Source organism: Triticum dicoccoides, chromosome 4B (genome assembly GCF_002162155.2).
Source record: "Triticum dicoccoides isolate Atlit2015 ecotype Zavitan chromosome 4B, WEW_v2.0, whole genome shotgun sequence".
NCBI lineage: Eukaryota > Viridiplantae > Streptophyta > Magnoliopsida > Poales > Poaceae > Triticum > Triticum dicoccoides.
Genome location: NC_041387.1, coordinates 517914190 through 517932213, shown reverse-complemented (window position 1 = coordinate 517932213; position 18024 = coordinate 517914190). Strand labels below are relative to the sequence as shown.

The 18024-nt window shown below is 40.8% G+C and overlaps 3 protein-coding genes and 1 long non-coding RNA gene across 4 annotated transcripts; 2 read left to right on the top strand and 2 right to left on the bottom strand.

Moving 5' to 3' along the window:
- The first annotated feature begins 119 nt into the window (after window positions 1-119).
- LOC119291199 (microtubule-associated protein 70-4-like) lies at window positions 120-5039 on the top strand. Its single transcript, XM_037569910.1, has 10 exons — window positions 120-446; window positions 2242-2327; window positions 2467-2532; window positions 2642-2812; window positions 2921-3091; window positions 3200-3355; window positions 3436-3582; window positions 3667-3738; window positions 3830-4494; window positions 4725-5039. The coding sequence occupies exons 1-9, from the start codon at window positions 341-343 to the stop codon at window positions 4433-4435; spliced, it is 1581 nt and encodes a 526-aa protein (XP_037425807.1). The 5' UTR covers window positions 120-340; the 3' UTR covers window positions 4436-4494; window positions 4725-5039.
- Window positions 2193-4030, bottom strand: LOC119291201. The gene is made up of 3 exons (XR_005142263.1): window positions 3894-4030; window positions 2893-3576; window positions 2193-2786 (listed from the first exon to the last, which is right to left on the bottom strand). It is a non-coding gene; the product is annotated as an uncharacterized LOC119291201 (long non-coding RNA).
- Window positions 5040-5446: 407 nt separating the features above from the next.
- On the bottom strand, window positions 5447-7212 carry LOC119291200. The gene is made up of 3 exons (XM_037569911.1): window positions 7078-7212; window positions 6120-6235; window positions 5447-6019 (listed from the first exon to the last, which is right to left on the bottom strand). Exons 2-3 carry the CDS (start codon window positions 6214-6216, stop codon window positions 5793-5795), a joined length of 324 nt encoding a protein of 107 aa, XP_037425808.1. The 5' UTR covers window positions 6217-6235; window positions 7078-7212; the 3' UTR covers window positions 5447-5792.
- Window positions 7213-13007: 5795 nt separating this feature from the next.
- Window positions 13008-17015, top strand: LOC119293812 (CCR4-NOT transcription complex subunit 9-like). The gene is made up of 9 exons (XM_037572163.1): window positions 13008-13276; window positions 13740-13814; window positions 14049-14138; window positions 14832-14874; window positions 15018-15124; window positions 15414-15509; window positions 16087-16298; window positions 16389-16458; window positions 16701-17015. The coding sequence occupies exons 1-9, from the start codon at window positions 13088-13090 to the stop codon at window positions 16815-16817; spliced, it is 999 nt and encodes a 332-aa protein (XP_037428060.1). The 5' UTR covers window positions 13008-13087; the 3' UTR covers window positions 16818-17015.
- The last annotated feature ends 1009 nt before the right edge of the window (window positions 17016-18024 follow it).

Here is an 18024-nt window from a genome sequence, read left to right as displayed (position 1 = left end):
TCGCCCCCCGCGCGCGCGCGCAACCCCAAAGCGCGGGGCGACAATGGCAATGGGGTGCTCCTCAAGACACACTAGCCAGCACCATCGGTCGAGCACCATAAATCCCAACCAAACCCACCCACTACTCTTCGTGTGCAGCAACGCTTCCGTGTCTTCCCCGTTTAACCCTTTCTTTCTCCCCGGCCAGTACGTAGGCTGAGAAACTGCTGGCCTCTCCGTAGCTAGCCTTGCTAGCTAGTGTGTGTGTGTGTGTGTGTGTGTGTGTGTGTGTGTACATACCTACCTGCAGGTTCCAAGAGAGAGGGCCGAGAGAGAGAGAGAGAGAGAGAGAGAGAGAGAGATGGGTAGCTTGGGATCGGAGGTCGACCATGGCGGCAGGGAGATGTTCCATGGTCACGCCGACCCCGTCGTCGATGAGCTCAACAAGCTGGAGAATCTCCTCAGAGGTTTGATCCATCATCTAGCTAGCTACTTTGGCTTTGATCGAGCATACATATATGCACCACACAAGGCTGAGATCAGCTCGAAGTGCAACGGTGCATGTATGCATGGTGAACTGGGGCTTTGGCCATGCATATTAATTAATATGGGTACCATGTTGCCAAGCAAAAGAAGTGACTACGCAGTAGGCACCCATGCATATTCGAGTTGAATTAAGAGGCATGCAAGTGTTGTATTTTTGTTGGCGAAACCCTCCTGGGATCGGAGTAGGTTCTGGTTGAACCAAGCTTTACTTAGTTCCTGTGAGCAGGCATGCATGCGTGTGTGTTATGTTATTGATTGACGAAAACCTACGACATGAATGTTTGTATATTATCATGGTGCATCTTTGCTAGTGTGGTTGTGTGTGAGCTAATTAATCAAGATACGTTTTTCTTAGTTATTTGTCTATCTCACTTTCAAGTATCTAATCCGAGAGGAAACTTGGTTTACAATATGTATCCAAAAAATGATCTCATAAATGCAGCAGTACACATATAGCTGTGGACGTGGGGTGTTGAACTTCTTAGTAAATAGGGAGCAAATAATATTTTGGCCCAAGTACCACCATATACTATAATATAACACATGATTAATTTACTTATGCAATACGTATTTTTGTAGGGAATATGTGATACGTATTGCTTTGTGACTTGTGACACACTATATGCTGCATGCTGAAAATGGTTTTAGAGAAATCGTGCATAAAACCAGCTTATTAATTGGCTACTACTCCCTCCGTCCGAAAATACTTGTCATCAAAATGAATAAAAAAAGATGTATCTAAAACTAAAATATTCTTGATGCAACTTAAAAAAATTACTTTACAAATTAACAGCAAATCAGGTTAAATTAAGTTCCATATCTTCTCAAAATAAAACATTTGTCTTTCTAAGACGTGCTCTTGGGTCTCGGCTTATCTGGCTTTTCTTCAGCCGGGACAAAATTAGACAGGGACCACCAAAAAGTAGGCTACAAGAAATTTGCCCAGATTCTAAGATACAAGTGTGACAAAACAATAGAATTACTAACATGCTTGCGGTTGGTAGGATGTCAGCATGACCGAGAATTAGTAATTTAGAAGGCATAGTTGGCAGGGTGCAGATTTTTGTTAGTACTGAAACTGCACTCTGCAGGTTAATAGTCACCAGATATTCAAGCCAGTCACTTGTGCCGACAGTACAGGGCGCTGTTCTGTTCTGTTACCTGTGTGAACTGTAAGGTGCACAGTGCTAAGTAATCTTGTTGCTTTTCGACTGCCATTCGATTTAAATGTGATAAACCTTTTTATTCTGAGCACAGGGCCGACTCACATAACCTACATAACTTTTTTTGACAACTGAATGGACAAATCAAGTCTCCTGTTTCAAACTTTTCTGTTAATAGTGGATTCACCTAACATGTTTCTTAAGGAATTCCATGCCAAACTTGCAATAAATAGTACTCCAGCAGGCAATGTTTTTCACCAAGACTCCTTGTTCAAAGCTGTTACTGTCACCCGTCTCATTCAACCACTATATGCTGATTCAAATAACTTCTGTTTCACTCCGAACAAAAGGAGAAACAAACTAACTTTTTCGTCCAAAAGTGAAAGGAGCAATAATTACTTACTTTTTATTCTATAAGCTTTCCGAGGAGACTCTACACTCCCTAATGTTTTGCACCAAAATACTGTCTTTCTTCTAGAGAAGAATATTCGATGAAGATAAAAAGGAAATAAGATGCTGCACTTCGTTTTAAAACTTTGGTCATTTCCTGCAGAAAAGGAACGAGAACTAGGACACGCATACAGTGAAATAAAAGGTCTGAAGGTGACAGAAGCTCTGAAGGACAAGGCCATTGCTGAGGTATAATTTGCTTCACGGGTCAGCTTCCTTGAGTTGTTTACAAGTTAACTTGCACTCTGTTTCTTCTGAGCTTAAGTTAACTTGTACACTGCTAACTGGATGCAACCTGGACTTAACTTTACCTGACGTATGCATTCAGCTGAGCAAGGAGCTGAAGAAACAGGACGAGAAGCTGAGCATCCTGGAGAAGCAGCTTGAACAGAAGGTTGCTTAGTACTTACTTGCCTAGCTCATTTGATTTGACATCAAATCAACTACCTCCATTTTTCTTCCTTTTCCGGTTATTGACGGGTAAATTCAATTTGATATGACAGAATCTGGATGTGAAAAGGTTATGCAATGAGCGCAAGGAAGCGTTGTCTGCACAGTTCGCTGCTGAGGCATCGCTCAGGAGGATACACTCGGCCCAGAGAGATGAGGAAGTGGTTCCCTTTGATGCCATCATAGGGCCCCTGGAGTCTGACATCAAGAAGTACAAGCATGAGGTGCACAAATGTGATGTTCAATTCGGCACCATTTGAGCAGAGTGAGTAACAAGACCTGCATAGTTGCATATCATGCTTACCTGTGGCTGCTCCTTTGGTTTTTGTCAGATTGCGGTGCTCCAGGATGACAAAAAGGCGCTCGAACGACACCTGAAGCTCAATGAGGCGGCGTTCGTTGAGGCTGGGGACATTCTGCGCAGCGCACTCGAGAGAGCGCTGATTGTAGAGGATGTCCAGAACCAGAATATTGAGCTGAGGAAACAGATGGAGATCTACCATGTATGTGCAGCCAACGATCCATTATCGACATGGCAGGCATACCTCATTTTTCTTATACAGAAAAACTTGCATAACTGAACCTTTTTTCTTGTTTGCCTGAACCTGCAGGAGGAGAACATGCTTTTGGAGAAGAGCAACAGGCAGAAGGTCCTGGAAATTGAGAAGCTCACCCACACCGTTGGTGAGCTTGAGGAGTCCATTCTTGCCAGCAGAGATGTTGCCAACGCTGTACACTTCTACCAGAACCAGGCTGCCAGATTGAATGTAAGTGAGATCGATGTAAGTGTTCAGAAGTTTGGGTCGATCCCATTCTAGTTTGTTTCATAACGATCTTTAAATTGTAGGAGGAGAAGAAGACGCTCGAGAGGGAGCTGGCTCGAGCTAAAGTCTATGTCAACCGTGTGGCAACAACAACAGCAAACGAATGGAAGGATGATGCTGATAAATTGATGCCAGTTAAGAGATGGCTGGAAGAACGAAGACTCCTGCAGGTACAGAAAAAAGGGAGTGAGCACATACATAATGCCGCTGCAATCCCATTATCTGAAGTTAAATATGTCATATCGATCATCCAGGGAGAGATACAACGGCTGCGCGACAAGATAGCGATAGCAGAGAGGTCTGCAAAGGTGGAAGCCCAACTTAATGTAAGAAATTCTGCGTGACTATCCTGAGCAACCATGAGCACTCAATTCTTACCTCGTTGTTTCAACTTTTATTGCTTTAATTCTTTCAAAGGATAAGCTCAAAAGGAGACTGAAATCATTGGAAGAGGACATGAGAAATGGTAAATTCAACACACCTGCCAGTGAGGCCAATAGGAAAGGCACTCCGAAAAGATCAACATCTCAACCAAGACAACCAAGCACACCCAGAATGTCACAGCAACTGGCTTCATTTGAAGGCATTGTTGACAAGAGAAGACCAACATCCCAACCAAGGGCGGCTGTGGGAGGGAAGGTGCTGAAGCAACCTAATTCAGACACCGAGCCTGCAGAGAAGACGAGAAACATTAAACAACCTGACAGCCCAAGAGCGATAACTGCTGCTGCTAGAAAGGAGCGTCCTGTGAGAAATCACCTGTGGGCGACAAGAAGTAAAGTGACCAGTGATGCTGGCAAAGAGAACAAGGAGCAGAATCCAAATTACAAGCCACATTCCAGCGCTCCACATGAGCAGGGACATGATGCCACAAAGCCACAAGCTGTAGTATTTGATGCGAATGAAGACTGTGGAGTTCAGCGCAGTGAACATCACAAAGACATGGATTTGGAGAACTTGGATGACAAAAAGGCGGATGCTTCGAATGCAGAGAGTACTCAGGATGACAACAGGGGAAACTAAGGAATTTCGTTTGCAAGAGGATGCAAAATACAAGGCTGAATAACAGTTATCATGTACTGGTAAGTGATCTCCTCTAGTGTTTGCAGGTACTCTGAGAAAATTATTTGCAGATATATTTTGTATTTTTAAACAATTCTATTACTATTTCTTGGAATTTTAAACAATTCTATTACTATTGCTTGACAATTATCAGAAAAAATTTAAGACTATGTTTCAAGGGATACAAAAAGGACCCGAAATACCTGAACTTCTTTGGATCTAAAATTTTCCATTTCTTTGTTTCATACAGGTGCAGCATGGCAATTTATTTCTAAGAACATGCGTGCCTCTCTGCAATTTTCTTCAACTTGGGAGATTGTTTGAACAACAAAACTAGCAGGCCATGTTGTTCTGTTTCTTTATTCTCTCTTGTACAGCAAAGCAATTTGTGCCTATAAAAAAACAAATGCAGTTTGTGGTGTTTTGAGGAAAGGCTGTTTAAAATAAGAATGTTGGTGCTAATGTAATGGTACTGGGAACAATACAAAGAGAAGGGATGCTTGTTTCTCTACTTTGATTTGAATCTATGCTCTATAACTATTATTGTTGTTTCCATTTTCCATCCCTTTATTCGTGTAAATGATCGATTCATCACTGTCCCTTATAAAAATGGATTTGAATGTATATTGTAGTCAGGGATTCTTGTGGAATTTCTCTGTTTCATACTACACCATTTTATTCAGAATATCTTCTAATTTATTTATTTAGAAAACTTCTTTCTTTTTGTTACAAACATCATGAAAATGAAAAGTGCTCATTGGCCAATTCTAACAGGACAGCGAGCATAGGAAACATGTAAACTCACAGATTAAGACTAGAAATTGTTGAAAAGCCAAATTCATATAAACATGTCTGAAAGCAGAAACTATGAGATGTGCCCATTTGGCAGAACGGGAGGGAAAATAGGAAACAATGAAATGGCTCTCTGGAGACAAAATGAGTACAGGGCAAACTAAAAGCAAGAACAAGATGAATCTTTCCCTTCCAATGATAATCAACATAATATATTTAACAGCGACAAATCACCGAAAGAATACACAGCAATGATATGAGAGATAGTTGTTTCAGGGAGAAAACACAAATTCACTAGTTAAGGTTTGCAAACAAACTCCTCTAGCAAGGACACATTGCTTCAGTACGAGTTCAGGCAAGCGCAGAGTTAAACATACGGAATATTATGTTCTGGCTTCATAGTTCTCAAAACTGACAGCGGTGCATCTAATGAATGGCAGTGATGTTGCTTTATGCACATAACACAACTGATTCTGAATAACATGTGTATACTGGAAAGAAAACCCAAGTCAAGTTGTGTTATTGCCTACTCCACCTTCCCCTTCCCGTTGGAATCATCACTCACTTGAGAAGATGCTGGCTGGTTAATACTTGCTTTAGCATTCGCTAAGAAGGTTGCATCAGGTTGTGGCTCTTGGCAAGGAGCCACCTTCATCGCGGAGTATATGTAGAAGCCAATCACAATATTAACTGATATGACAGCAAGGAACCCACTGGCCAGAGTTTGCGCTGAGGATGAAAGCTGACTAATACCTGACAAAGGAGCGAGATGTTGTTTCCTTGCAAACGTATGCACTTCACTTCCATAGAAACGATGAAGAACATCGTAACATGAAAGGAACAACAAACAAACCTGGAAAAATCCGGTGGTAGAACCCATACATAATTGCAACTGGGGCCATCCACATGAACATCGATGTAACAGCGAACTTAGTTATTACTCCAGACATTGCTTCTCCCAATGGAATACTGATACAAAGACAAGATGAAGAACACCATGAGTTTAACATACAGCTAAGTGCGGGGATACTAGGACAGATATGATCTTGTAAGACAGGTAGAACTATATAACAGAAGTATCGTGGTTTCCAGGGGTGCAAGCAGCACGCCACATATCCCGTACCCTATTAGTGCTAATTTTGCCGTCCACTACCACGCCAGTTGCATAGTTTTGCAGGAAAAGCAGGCCACTGCTTGCATCCCTATCAGTTGCAGTTATTGTGCTCAACATCCTACTCAAGCAAATTCATCTCATCTGCCAGCCAACATTGAGAGTTGACACTGGTAATTACCCAACCTTCACGGGTTCTACTCAAATCCAGCATTGTGAGTTAATTTTTTCAAATTTCATGCTTTTCTACTTCTTGGCAAAGCAATGTTTGGTTCTCTTCCTAGCCTAGATTTTGAGCAAGCCAAAGCTGGGCAAGTGAGGTTCAACTGTGCTTGTTTTGCCCATCAACTGCTACTTTGTTATAAACCAAAATTATACTCTCCTTGCAATTGCTTGTATTCCAACGATTAAATCTACCAAACATTAGGTCCCCGGAGAGGATTAATACGAAATACAAAATCATCCCATCAAATACGTAAGTAGAAGCTTCAGAGCCTTCGATCGACTATTAATCTTGGAGCGCACCAAACTGAAACTAGACTGGTCGAATTGGGTCCTTTATATCAGATAAATTGGCAGTAAAACTCCTCCGAAATACAAACTGTCACACGAACAGATCGAATTTTTTTGTAACACGCACGAATTAGCTACATATCAGCGCTGAACCAGATCTGTACTGGCATGGGACGAGGTGCCTTACCACTTTACCAGCTAGGCCGTAGATGAGCGACGAGCACCGAGCGGCGAGGAGGCCGCGGCCGCGCGCGAGACCCCCGCTCTGGTGAGGCGGAGGCGGCAGGACCGTGAAAATTGCAAATACAACACCACGTTTTTCTCTTCTTGTTTTTTTGACACACTTGTCTTTTTTTTTTGGGTGAAGACACTCATCTGTTTTTTTATTTTTTTACTTTTGGTCTGTTCATAAAAAATCATAGTTGAAAGAACATAAGAAGCAATGAAAGTTACATCCTTGTCTGCAAACCACCTAACGACGACTACAACCACTGAAGCGAGCCAAAGACGCACTGCCATCATCGCTCCTTCCTCACTGGAGCTGGATAATTTTTGTTGTAATTGATAGTCTGAAAGTCGTTATGCTTAGGTCCTAAAGGACCAACACAGCAGAAAAGCAATCGCTGCCGATAAATAGAAGCGTCGATCAGAAGGATCCAACTAGCAGATACACGAACGCAGGCGAACGATGACTAGGTCCAAGCAGATCCACCGGAGACAAAAACCGACCGAATCCTATAAGATCCACCGAAGACACACCTTCACACGCCCTCCAACGATAATAGACGAACCACCGAGACAGGGGGCTAGGCGTGGAGAATCTTATTTCATCTTCAGAGAGCCGTCGCCGTCGCGTCTTTGAGCATGGCGGCATTCTTCTTCGAGTTTGTCTTCCGGGCTTCGACGCCCCTCGAGTTCGTTTGTTTGGACGTAGTCCGCGGAGCTTTGTTGTAGATTCCTGCCATTTTCTTGGGTGGCTAGGTTAGCGTTTTTGATTTGATGTTACGTGCTTCAAATCTATGCAAAAGTTCAACGGCGACGACTACGGCTCCAGTGCGCTCGTCCTTAGGGGCACATGCACGAAGACTCCCCAGCTTTCATCGACAAGGTCAAGCCGGCTTTGGTAGGGGAGCAGCGATATCGGCGCGCCGATGGCTCGTTATGCCAGTATTAATGGTCGTTTGGTGGCCTCGAAATCTCGATGCAATTTTTATTAAGTTTGAGATGCTTTGTACCTTCGGTGAACTTTTATAGTATATCTGACCCTTTTTGGAAAAGATGCCAACTATTTATAAAAAGCACATGCTAAAAATTCTTAAATTTAACTACATGGCAAAGAAAAGGTCATAGTAAAAAAAGAAGAAACCAACAAAAACGAATGCAGTGGTCCAAAATGGAGACAAGGAAAGATCATACATGGCATTGCATATTATAATTAAAAAAGACGTACAAGGAATTTGCCATGCTTTATATTGTTTTCAAATACATAGAAATCACACACAGGAAATTGTTATGATAAAAAATAAATAAAATTGTCATGTTATTAAAAATAAATTTGTCATGTGAAAAAGTAGAAAAACATTTCTGAAATTGCCATGAATAAGTGATTAAATTTCCATGTGAGTATTACAAAAAGACTTAAAATTGACGTGTTTGGAAGGCAACAATGCTATTAATTTGCCATAGGACCAAGAGAAAATTTATGTAAAATTGGTCATGTGTACAAAGCAACTAGACATGTCAACATTACAGTAAATGTTTAAATTTGCAATTTGACAAGTTCAAAAAATTAAAAAAGTCATGTACATTTTAATTTTTTTTGCCATGTATCTCGAACTAAAAATTGTATATTTTTGTCACATATCTCTATCTCTATCTCTACTACTTAAAAAGAACGTAAGGTTCCCATTTCACTTTTATTTCCACCCCCCATTCCTCCAACCTTTCATGTATATGATTATCAATCATCTTAATTTACTTACCTTCTGAATCAATTGCACTTTAATTTACTTATCAAACTTCTAATTAAAATATAAGATAATTCATGGTCAGAATTTGATGAACATTTATTTACACAATCCCATTATTATTGACAAGTAAATCACAAGCTAACGTGCTAGAATATTAATATCCCGTTGCAACGCAAGGGCATTTCAAGTAAAAAAAAAAAAGAGGAGAAACTAAGATCCAATACCAAGTCTCCCGGGTGGAGGCTTGAGGCACTAGCCAATGCAATGGACATGTATGTTTGGACTAGCAAAAGGGCCCGTGCGTTGCAACGGGAGAAAAAAATTCATAATTTCAAATGGTCATGATCACATTTCGTTGCATCACCGAGATACAATATCTCTCTCAATTTCTCGAAATCATGAACATTTTGAAATTATGAACAATTTGTTAAACTCATGCACATATTTGAAATCGCAAACAACATACTATTACAAATTTCTGAACATTTTCTACAATCAAGAACATTTTTTCAATTTATGAATATTTTTTGCTATTTACAAACATTTTTTAAAAATTGTGAACATTGTTAAGCAATTTTCCTGAACTGGCAAACATTCTATAATCGATGAAAATATTTAGAAATTGGGTGGAATAGTTATTGAATTTGACGAACTTTTTTTGATTTAGCGAACATTTTTGGAAATGCCCGTGCCTTGCAACGGAAAAAAACTATCAAGTTATACATGTGTGGTAGATATAAAAAAGTATGAATCAAATTCACAAAGTATATACAAATCATGTCATGATGCGATAAGACACTTTTAAAATGTAATTTCAAAAACGAACAATATGATGCTCATCAAGACTTGATTTTTTAAGGCGTCACAACAAAATATTTTGTGGCTGAGCAAACTGCATTGACGGACCCTGCCTGAGCTATACTGATAAATAAAGTGTCTCGTCTGGACTTAGCGTAGCGGTGTTTACCATAACCACTATTGTGATATGAAAATAAGCATAACTGTGTATGGAAGCAAAATAGACATTTAGTCATTTTAATATAGCTTACAAAAACAGACCCTTAGAAAGTTATGTCAATTTTGTTGGGTTCAGCGTTGTACAAAACACGGAAACCCTTTTTTACCCAACGCGAAGGACTAAATAAAATCATAAAACGAGCTATATAGATCTCCTAATAAAACCTTTATGGAACCTACAATTAGTTTTGTTCATTATTTACGGATGTGTTTTAATTTTTGTGAACATTTTCTAAAAGCTGATGGACATGATTTTTAAATTCCTGAATATGCTTTGAATATTGGCTCATTTAAAAAAATCATGAACATTTTTTATTTCATGAAATCATTAGAAATCGTGATTTGTTTATAATTTGTGAGCAATTTTTTAAGTCATGAACATTTTTTGATTTTTAGAATATTTTTTAAATTCACAAACAGTTTACCATTTTCCTACTTTTTTCAGAACTCGCAATTGTTTGATATTTTGGAAATCCGAAATTAATTTTGAGATAAAAAACCAAAACAGAAATAAAAAAGTAAAAAGAAATAAAAAATAGGGGGCGCCATCAATCCGAAATTTATTTTTAGGGAAAAAACAAAATAGAAATAAAAAAAGATATAGAAAACAGGGGGCGCCACGACCCGCACATGGGCTGGCCCATTACTGCGCTTGGTAAAAAGAAAGAGAAAAAGCGTGAGAACCAGGGATCGATGCTCATGCATTGGTGCTATTATATCGTATCCACCTTTAATAACAGAACCCTGGAGCGATATTAGAAATTAAAAACGAATCGTTTTTGCCACTTACGGGTGGCATTGGTGGGTAATTATTGCCAACTTCGAGGGTTGTTTTTATGACGTACCACCAGAAGCGATGTGTGGTTTATTATTAGTATATACTAGAAGAACGCCCGTGCGTTGCAACGGGGCCACATTAACTTTAAGAGTTCAATATTAATATTCTCATACATATCAATCCTTCTTCTCCTTCCGTCTACCACCGAGACAGGGACCTAGACTTTGTGTTGCTCTTATTGATTTCAAACCCAGACGAGATGGGGTGGTGGGAGGGGGGACGAAAAAACCCAGACGAAACAAAGGAGAAGGAGAGCCTCATCAGTAGCATCATGGTGAATTTCAAACCTAGCGTTGTGCTCCACCCAACGAACATGGACGCCGCCGCCGGCGGCCCGGTGGAGCTCGAACCCGAGAGACTCTGCTGCTTGCTGGGAGGGGTCGGGGAGGGTCGGAGCACATGAGCATTGACGTGAAGACAGAGTAGGCCGGGGAGATTACTGTGCACGCCGCACAGCGACTTGGACCTCGGAGGGCCTTAGCTCTGTCAGGAGGAGGTCCCGAGTTCCTGCCGAGGACAGCCTGACGGGGGAGACGCACGGCCGCTCGCGCTGCCCGCAACGCGACCACGCCCTGCCCTAGGGTTCTGCGACGGCGGCAGCGTCGTCCACAGCCACACCCTCTCTGAGTCCTGCCCTGAACTGGGGTTCCGAGATGGCGGCGGTGGCGGAGGTCTCTGAGGTTGGAGAGGGGCAAGATGTAGGACGGCGGAGGCTGGAGCCTGGAGCGATGGCGGCGTTTCGGGATTGCAGGCAGGGGGACGTGCGAGGTGAGTGTTTTTTTCACCGGTTTATGTTGTGTTGCCTGCACGGATATATAGGAGAACAAATAGGTGGATTATAATTCCTTCCATTGTATAAGTGCTGGGAAAGGAAGCGAGGGACAAAAATCAATCGAGGGGCCTTTAAGAGTAGAGATTAGTTAATTGGATTTTTCTTTAAAGTCTGTTATTTGTTTTCTTAAAATTTATTATATGTTTCCTAAATCAAATTGCATTGATGGGATGGATCGATTGATTTGGATAGTCTATTATTTGTTTCCTTCACATCCATTATATGTTTCCTAAAGCAAATTGCATTGATGAGATGGATCGTTTGATTTGGATGGATCGATTGATTTGTTTCCTTAAAATTGGATTTTTTTTAAAGTCTGTTATTTGTTTCCTTAAAATTTATTATATGTTTACTAAATCAAATTGCATTGATGGGATGGATCGATTGATTTAGATAGTCTATTATTTGTTTCCTTCACATCCATTATATGTTTCCTAAAGTAAATTGCATTGATGAGATGGATCGTTTGATTTGGATGGATCGATTGATTTGTTTCCTTAAAATTGGATTTTTCTTTAAAGTCTGTTATTTATTTCCTTAAAATTTATTATATGTTTCCTAAATCAAATTGCATTGATGGGAGTGTGACGCATGGAAAGTTATGATCCGTTAAGATTTTTTTCATTGTGTGAGAGGGTGACGCGAAACTAAACCGGTGGGGTAGGGGAGGGACGAAAAAAACCAGCGAAATGAAACGGGTGGGAGGTGGGAGGAAGTACCAAAGAAGTACCAAAAAAACCGGGTGAGGTGGGACGAAAAAAAACCTAGAAGCGAGACTACCAACTGCTCCATTAGGAGTAGAGATTGAGTGATTTAAGGTAAGGTTAATTAATTTAGATTTGATTTTTAGTGATTGTTAGTAAAGTATGATGTGTCTTTAAAATCTTTTATTTGTTTCCTTAAAATCTATTATTTGTTTCCTAAAGAAATTTGCAATAATGGAAGGTATCGGTTGATTTGGATAAGTTAGTAAATTTAGATCCGTGATTACGTGCACGTTTGGAAAGTGCTGATTTGCAAGGAAAGAGCTGATGGGTAAATAAACCGGTGAATAAGAAAGCAGCATCGAAAAAAATCTACGACGGTTAACCTACGAAAAAAACCGGACGAAAGTGGTGGGACGAAAAAAACCTGGAAGCGAGACTACCAACTGCTCCATTAGGAATAGAGATATAGGTAAAGATAGGATGGAGTTCGAGCCGCTTTTGTGTTCTACGAACGAGTTTAGAGCTAACGTGTCACCTCTTTCCCGCGCCAAGATTCGTGCAACGCATAAGGCGGTCAATGAGATATTTACGCGGGGTAGCGATATTTATGACATTCCCAATAACATTTTTTTAGATTAATAATAACATTTTTTTTGGAGAAATATTGTCTCAAAGGTTTGACTGGAGAAGAGATCCGATTTACCGTCCCCGTGCTTTCAGCACACAAATCCATCCTAATCCGTTTGGGTCGTTCCATCTAATTTCCAGGTTCGATTGGCCGATCGCTGTCTCGCCGCTCTCGTGCAGTGCCGGTTGCAGTTGGTGCGTCCGCGATGGTGACGGCGAATCTGCAGCGTTCCCTCGCCGTGCCCCCTTCCATCAGGGCGTCTCCCTCGCCGACCGCCGTTGGCGCTGCCGTCGTGCAGGAAGGCAATGGCAGGGACCTGGACTCGGCGGAGCAACTGGTGCTCGACCTCTGCGACCCCGCGCTGCGCGAGCACGCCCTCTTGGTCATCTCTAAGGTTCCGTCACGTACACTGCCCTTCTAGGGTTTTAGCGCCTGCTAGCTATATCAATTTGATCAGCATGTTAGCAGCAGCAGCAGTACTGCAGCACTATGCGTAAGGGCATCATTACGGGAACAAATTTATTTGCTTATAGATTAGCTCAAGCACACTGTCAACTTTATATTGTGTCTACACTTATATAGCTGTAGAGTTGCTAGGGTATGAAAATCAGTTTATGCATTCATAGCCAATACGGTTGTTTTGATGAGCTAGTTTTATAAATCTTAACTTATTAACAAGTAGTTTATCAACGGCTCTTTTGTAGCTAATTCAGAACAATTATGCTCAACTTTCCCCTAAAAACTTATGCTGAACTAAGAACTTGCAGATTAATTGCATGCTCAGCCATTAACAGCTAATGCATTTTGCGAGGCAATACTATTTCTTATAAGTAAACCAGCCCAATAAATTTTTCCAGAAAAAGGAGATTTTTCAAGATGCGTTGGCCCCGCTGTTGTGGTACTCGTTTGGTACTATTGCTGCTCTACTAAAGGTATATATTTTTAATTCATTTGTCCTCTATGTTTATGGCATGCTTAAATTAAGAATAAAAAAAGAATGAGAAGCCTTGAGCCTACTTATTCTTAAAAAATATATTATGAATTGATGATCTGTTCCTGAAAATGTGTGTGTACTTTATTTCTTCTGTTATGTCCTTCAAACTTGCCGAGGTTTCAACTGAGCTTTCTAACTCGCTATATTTTGGCAATCTGGGAAACAAATACAGGAAATTGTGTCAATCTATCCTGCACTTGACCCTCCAACTTTATCACTAGGTGCATCAAACCGAGCCTGCAACGTACTTGCACTCTTTCAGGTACATTTTGATTTATTTATTTTAAGATAAGAGAAGTTCAGGATAAAGAAGAAAGTTTTGTTGTTGTCTCATACTAAGAAAAAGCACAACCGGAAAGTCCGTTCTGTTTTTAAGGTTCTAAGCTAAGAAACGCTGATCTTGGACTCATATATGAGCCAAATAACTAGAAGTTCACAATCAATTAAGGCCCTGTCCGGCAACGATCCACGGAGCGGAGCGCACGGAGCTCGGTTCTAACCGCTCTGTAAATTATAGCTGCATGCCACTCCGCTCCCAAGCGGAGTTGCAGAGCGGAGGGATGCCGAACAGGCCGTAAATATCTAAGTTCCTAAATTATTTATAAAAAGCATTCCATGTAGAGAACAAGCAAAAACTCATATATGTAAAATTCAGTAAAATTTGAAATCATTTATGATCTGGACTTACTTTAACATAGAAAATTCTGTGATTTTTCCTTGGCTCGCAGAATATCATTCGCTTAACAAGATTTATGTGTGTGATCTATTCTCTACATGCTTGGCTCTTTTTTTCTGAAAGTCATGCTATGTTTCTTCCCTAAATTATCATATTGGGTTCATATGAACCCAAAATCAGAAAATCTGCTCTGAGGATTGATCCCTTTAAGTTGGTTAAGTTGATGCTGTCGTTGATTTGTCTAAGTTTTATTTTTTGTCATTTTAAATCCTTTTGCAGTGTATTGCATCACACCCCAAGACAAGGATGCTTTTCTTGAACGGTAAACAAGCACATCCTTTAGCTTATAAAAGTTGTTGTACACTCTGGAAGTGCACTGCCTCCAACCCACACCCCAACTATCTGTAATGTTTTTTCTATATTATTCTTGCTGGCTATTCACTTACTCTCTTCGTTTTTTTTCAGCTAATATTCCAATCTTCATGTATCCCTTCATGGTCACGAAAACCAACACAAGACCTCTTGAGCACTTGCGGCTTGCCAGCTTGGGTGTTATAGGCGCTCTTGTCAAGGTAACCTTCATATGGAAGTTTACGTGAATTAGTAAATTCATTATAATGTATATCCAACTCTGGATAGGAGTACTAATTATGTAATACCGCGTCAATGGATATTCATGTTGTTATTATTCCAAACTTGGCCGTTGGAACTAAAAAGATGGGCTTCCTTATGTGGAACGAAAACATAAGTAATCTTATAACTTGATTATAAGAGAAGGTGATGATTGTATCTGCATGTGTTCATCAATACTAGCTACTATGCAAGTGAAAATCTAACTGACTTACCCTGTGATACATGCAGACCGATGATCCTGGCGTTGTTGAGTTTCTGCTGAGAACTGAAATAATTCCTACATGCCTGTTTTGCATGGAGAACGGCGATGAGCTGTCAAAAACCGTATGTACCTAGCATCTCAGTCCTCACCTACAACAATCCTCATTTTCTGATCGCTCTATAGATCTAGCACCAGCAAAGGTGAAACTTCTTTAATGTTTTTTGTCTGAGGGGTATGTGGAACATTACACTACCATCAGTTCACATTTTCGGTCAGGTCTGGAATGTAAGCTAGACCGTAAATTATCCTTAGTATCTTGTCTGAAACCAGGCTTGTTCTAGTGGGATCCTAAAACCACCTTACAGTTCATAAACCCAATGGATGGATTCGTAAGAGACCTCAGCAAGTTCTTTGGTAATCCAGCAACTATTCTTGCTGCTAATTTCAGTATCTGGCGATTATAAGGTTTTGTCAGTTACCACTCGAACCTGACGATTTATAACGTTGTCGAAATGTAAATATGCCAACTTTGTTCTGACATCTCTCCCTGTATAAACCACACAAATTGAACATGAACTTAAGATTTGTTCAGGCTTTCTAGGTGGAGTTCAAAGTTGAATTCTAGGGAACAAGGTTATACTTCTAAACAAGCACCGCCGTCAAGTTCAGTTACACTGATTTAGTGAAGTTTATACGCAGGTGGCTACCTTCATTGTCCGAAGGATTATCTGTGATGATCTTGGATTGCGTTACATCTGCACCAACGCTGAGCGTCTGCTTGCTGTGGTCCAGGTTTTAGCGCAGATGGTAAATTCTGAGTATCAGCTTGCTGTGGCCTCTGTTCAGCGTTATCCTGCAAAGTTGCTCAAGCACGTTATCCGGTGTTTTCACGGGTTATCAGCTGATGCCAGGTTCGTGCTTCCATCTGTGTGTTACATGATGATTCTGCGTCTATCTTTGATTCACATGCACCAATTTTATCCTTTGCCAATTATGCACAGGGCATGCGCTGCATTGCAAATCATCCTCCCTGACGTGCTGAAAGATGGGAAGGTTGATACGTACCTTGTGGTGAGTCATGTTAACCTGTTGGTCATTAACTTTCCATTATCATCACAAAAATGACAAGCCTGGAGTTGCCATCATATATATATATATATATATATATATATATATATATATATATATATATAGTACCACATGCTAGTATATGAGACATGTGGGGTAACTACCACCGGGTGGTAGGATGGATTTTCCATATATATATATATTGACTGCAAAAATTTGAAAAATATATGTTGTGACAAACACAGGATGACCTTGCAACAAGGCGCTGCCTCCAGCAACTGCTGCATAATGTGAAAGTGGGAGGCATGGGAGGAGCTCCTCGGCCAGGCCTGGATCACATGATGGGGATTCTAACAATTTAGCTAGCTGTTGCAATCCACAGTAATGATACCTTATATTCTGTGAGTTGCAAGTAGGTTTTTGCCATGTCAGATCAACATTTTTAAGAAGAAAAGAAAGGGGACTTAGTCATGCTCCAATGCTCGTCCCTTTTATCTATGCGGAGCCCTTCAATTCTGAGCAAGGCATGTATATCTAATTTAGGCAGCATTACATACTCGTGCACATTAGAAGTATAGTCCCTAGAAATTAAAGTACGATCGCTCGTTCCTTCTGAAACTTCTTGGCCGCGCGGTTTTGGCCCCAAGTGAATCACTCGGCTTGCTCTGCTTCTTTCTACGGCAAGCACGCGAGTGTTGATTAATTGCTCACCTGGGGATCAGTTCTGGCATGCCCGTGGGCTATGTCAAGGGGATCCCATGTCTCCCTCATGTTCGTAGTGGTTATGGATAGTGGCGGAGCCAGGAAAAAATTATCAGGGGGGCCGAGTGATGCTAAAACTGATCGGGGAGGGCCAAATCCTAGAAAAATGAGTTTTTGGCAGCAAATAACCAGTAATTATGTACTGTTTATATGAAGATTAGCTTGAAATCCTGGTTGTTAGGGGGGGCCAGGCCCCTGCTGGTCCCCCCCTGTCTCCGCCACTGGTTATGGATGTTTTGACGGCCTTGTTCAGGAAGTCGGAAGATGCGCAGCTGTTTGATTCTTTTGTGCCTTGGGGTATTGGAGTATTAATCTACCGGTGAGGAGACCTTATCTTTCCTGTTACCATTTGGGTTAATTTTGATCCAGTTATCTGATTGCTACCGATATGCCGGTGGACTGATTCTGAGGTTTGCTACCACATTGGTGATTACTGATTAGTGATGGAGAAATCTTATTGCTAATGATAGCTCGGTGTTTCCAGGAATTAATGAAAAGTAGTGGCTGCACCCAAGTTCATTGCACCCTCGGTGAACAAAAATATAAAAAAATAGCAAAAACTCTGAATTAAAGGCGAAACTAAAACTAAAAATATGTATCTAGGAGTAAAATGGATTTTCTTTTCCTTCACAAAATGGTTCATCATGCAAACAAATGACAAAGGTTCATATAATTACTTGTCAGTAACAACGCGGCAAGTGTTGTAAAAGCAACCTCATCAGCAGATTTTATTGTGTGGATCCGCTTCGAGCAAGTTTGTCAAGGTTCGTAGATCACCATGAATGATTGGCGCGAGTTTTGCATAAA

Excerpts from the sequence above, each read along its gene's own strand:
- LOC119293812 (XM_037572163.1), top strand. The coding sequence starts at position 13,088 with ATGGTGACGGCGAATCTGCAGCGTTCCCTCGCCGTGCCCCCTTCCATC. Across the intron at positions 16,299-16,388 it reads GGGTTATCAGCTGATGCCAG|GGCATGCGCTGCATTGCAAA; the intron begins GTTCGTGCTTCC and ends AATTATGCACAG. Across the intron at positions 16,459-16,700 it reads AGGTTGATACGTACCTTGTG|GATGACCTTGCAACAAGGCG; the intron begins GTGAGTCATGTT and ends TGACAAACACAG.
- LOC119291200 (XM_037569911.1), bottom strand. The coding sequence starts at position 6,216 with ATGTCTGGAGTAATAACTAAGTTCGCTGTTACATCGATGTTCATGTGG. Across the intron at positions 6,020-6,119 it reads CTACCACCGGATTTTTCCAG|GTATTAGTCAGCTTTCATCC; the intron begins GTTTGTTTGTTG and ends CTCCTTTGTCAG.
- LOC119291199 (XM_037569910.1), top strand. The coding sequence starts at position 341 with ATGGGTAGCTTGGGATCGGAGGTCGACCATGGCGGCAGGGAGATGTTC. Across the intron at positions 2,533-2,641 it reads AGAAGCAGCTTGAACAGAAG|AATCTGGATGTGAAAAGGTT; the intron begins GTTGCTTAGTAC and ends TTGATATGACAG. Across the intron at positions 3,739-3,829 it reads AGGTGGAAGCCCAACTTAAT|GATAAGCTCAAAAGGAGACT; the intron begins GTAAGAAATTCT and ends ATTCTTTCAAAG.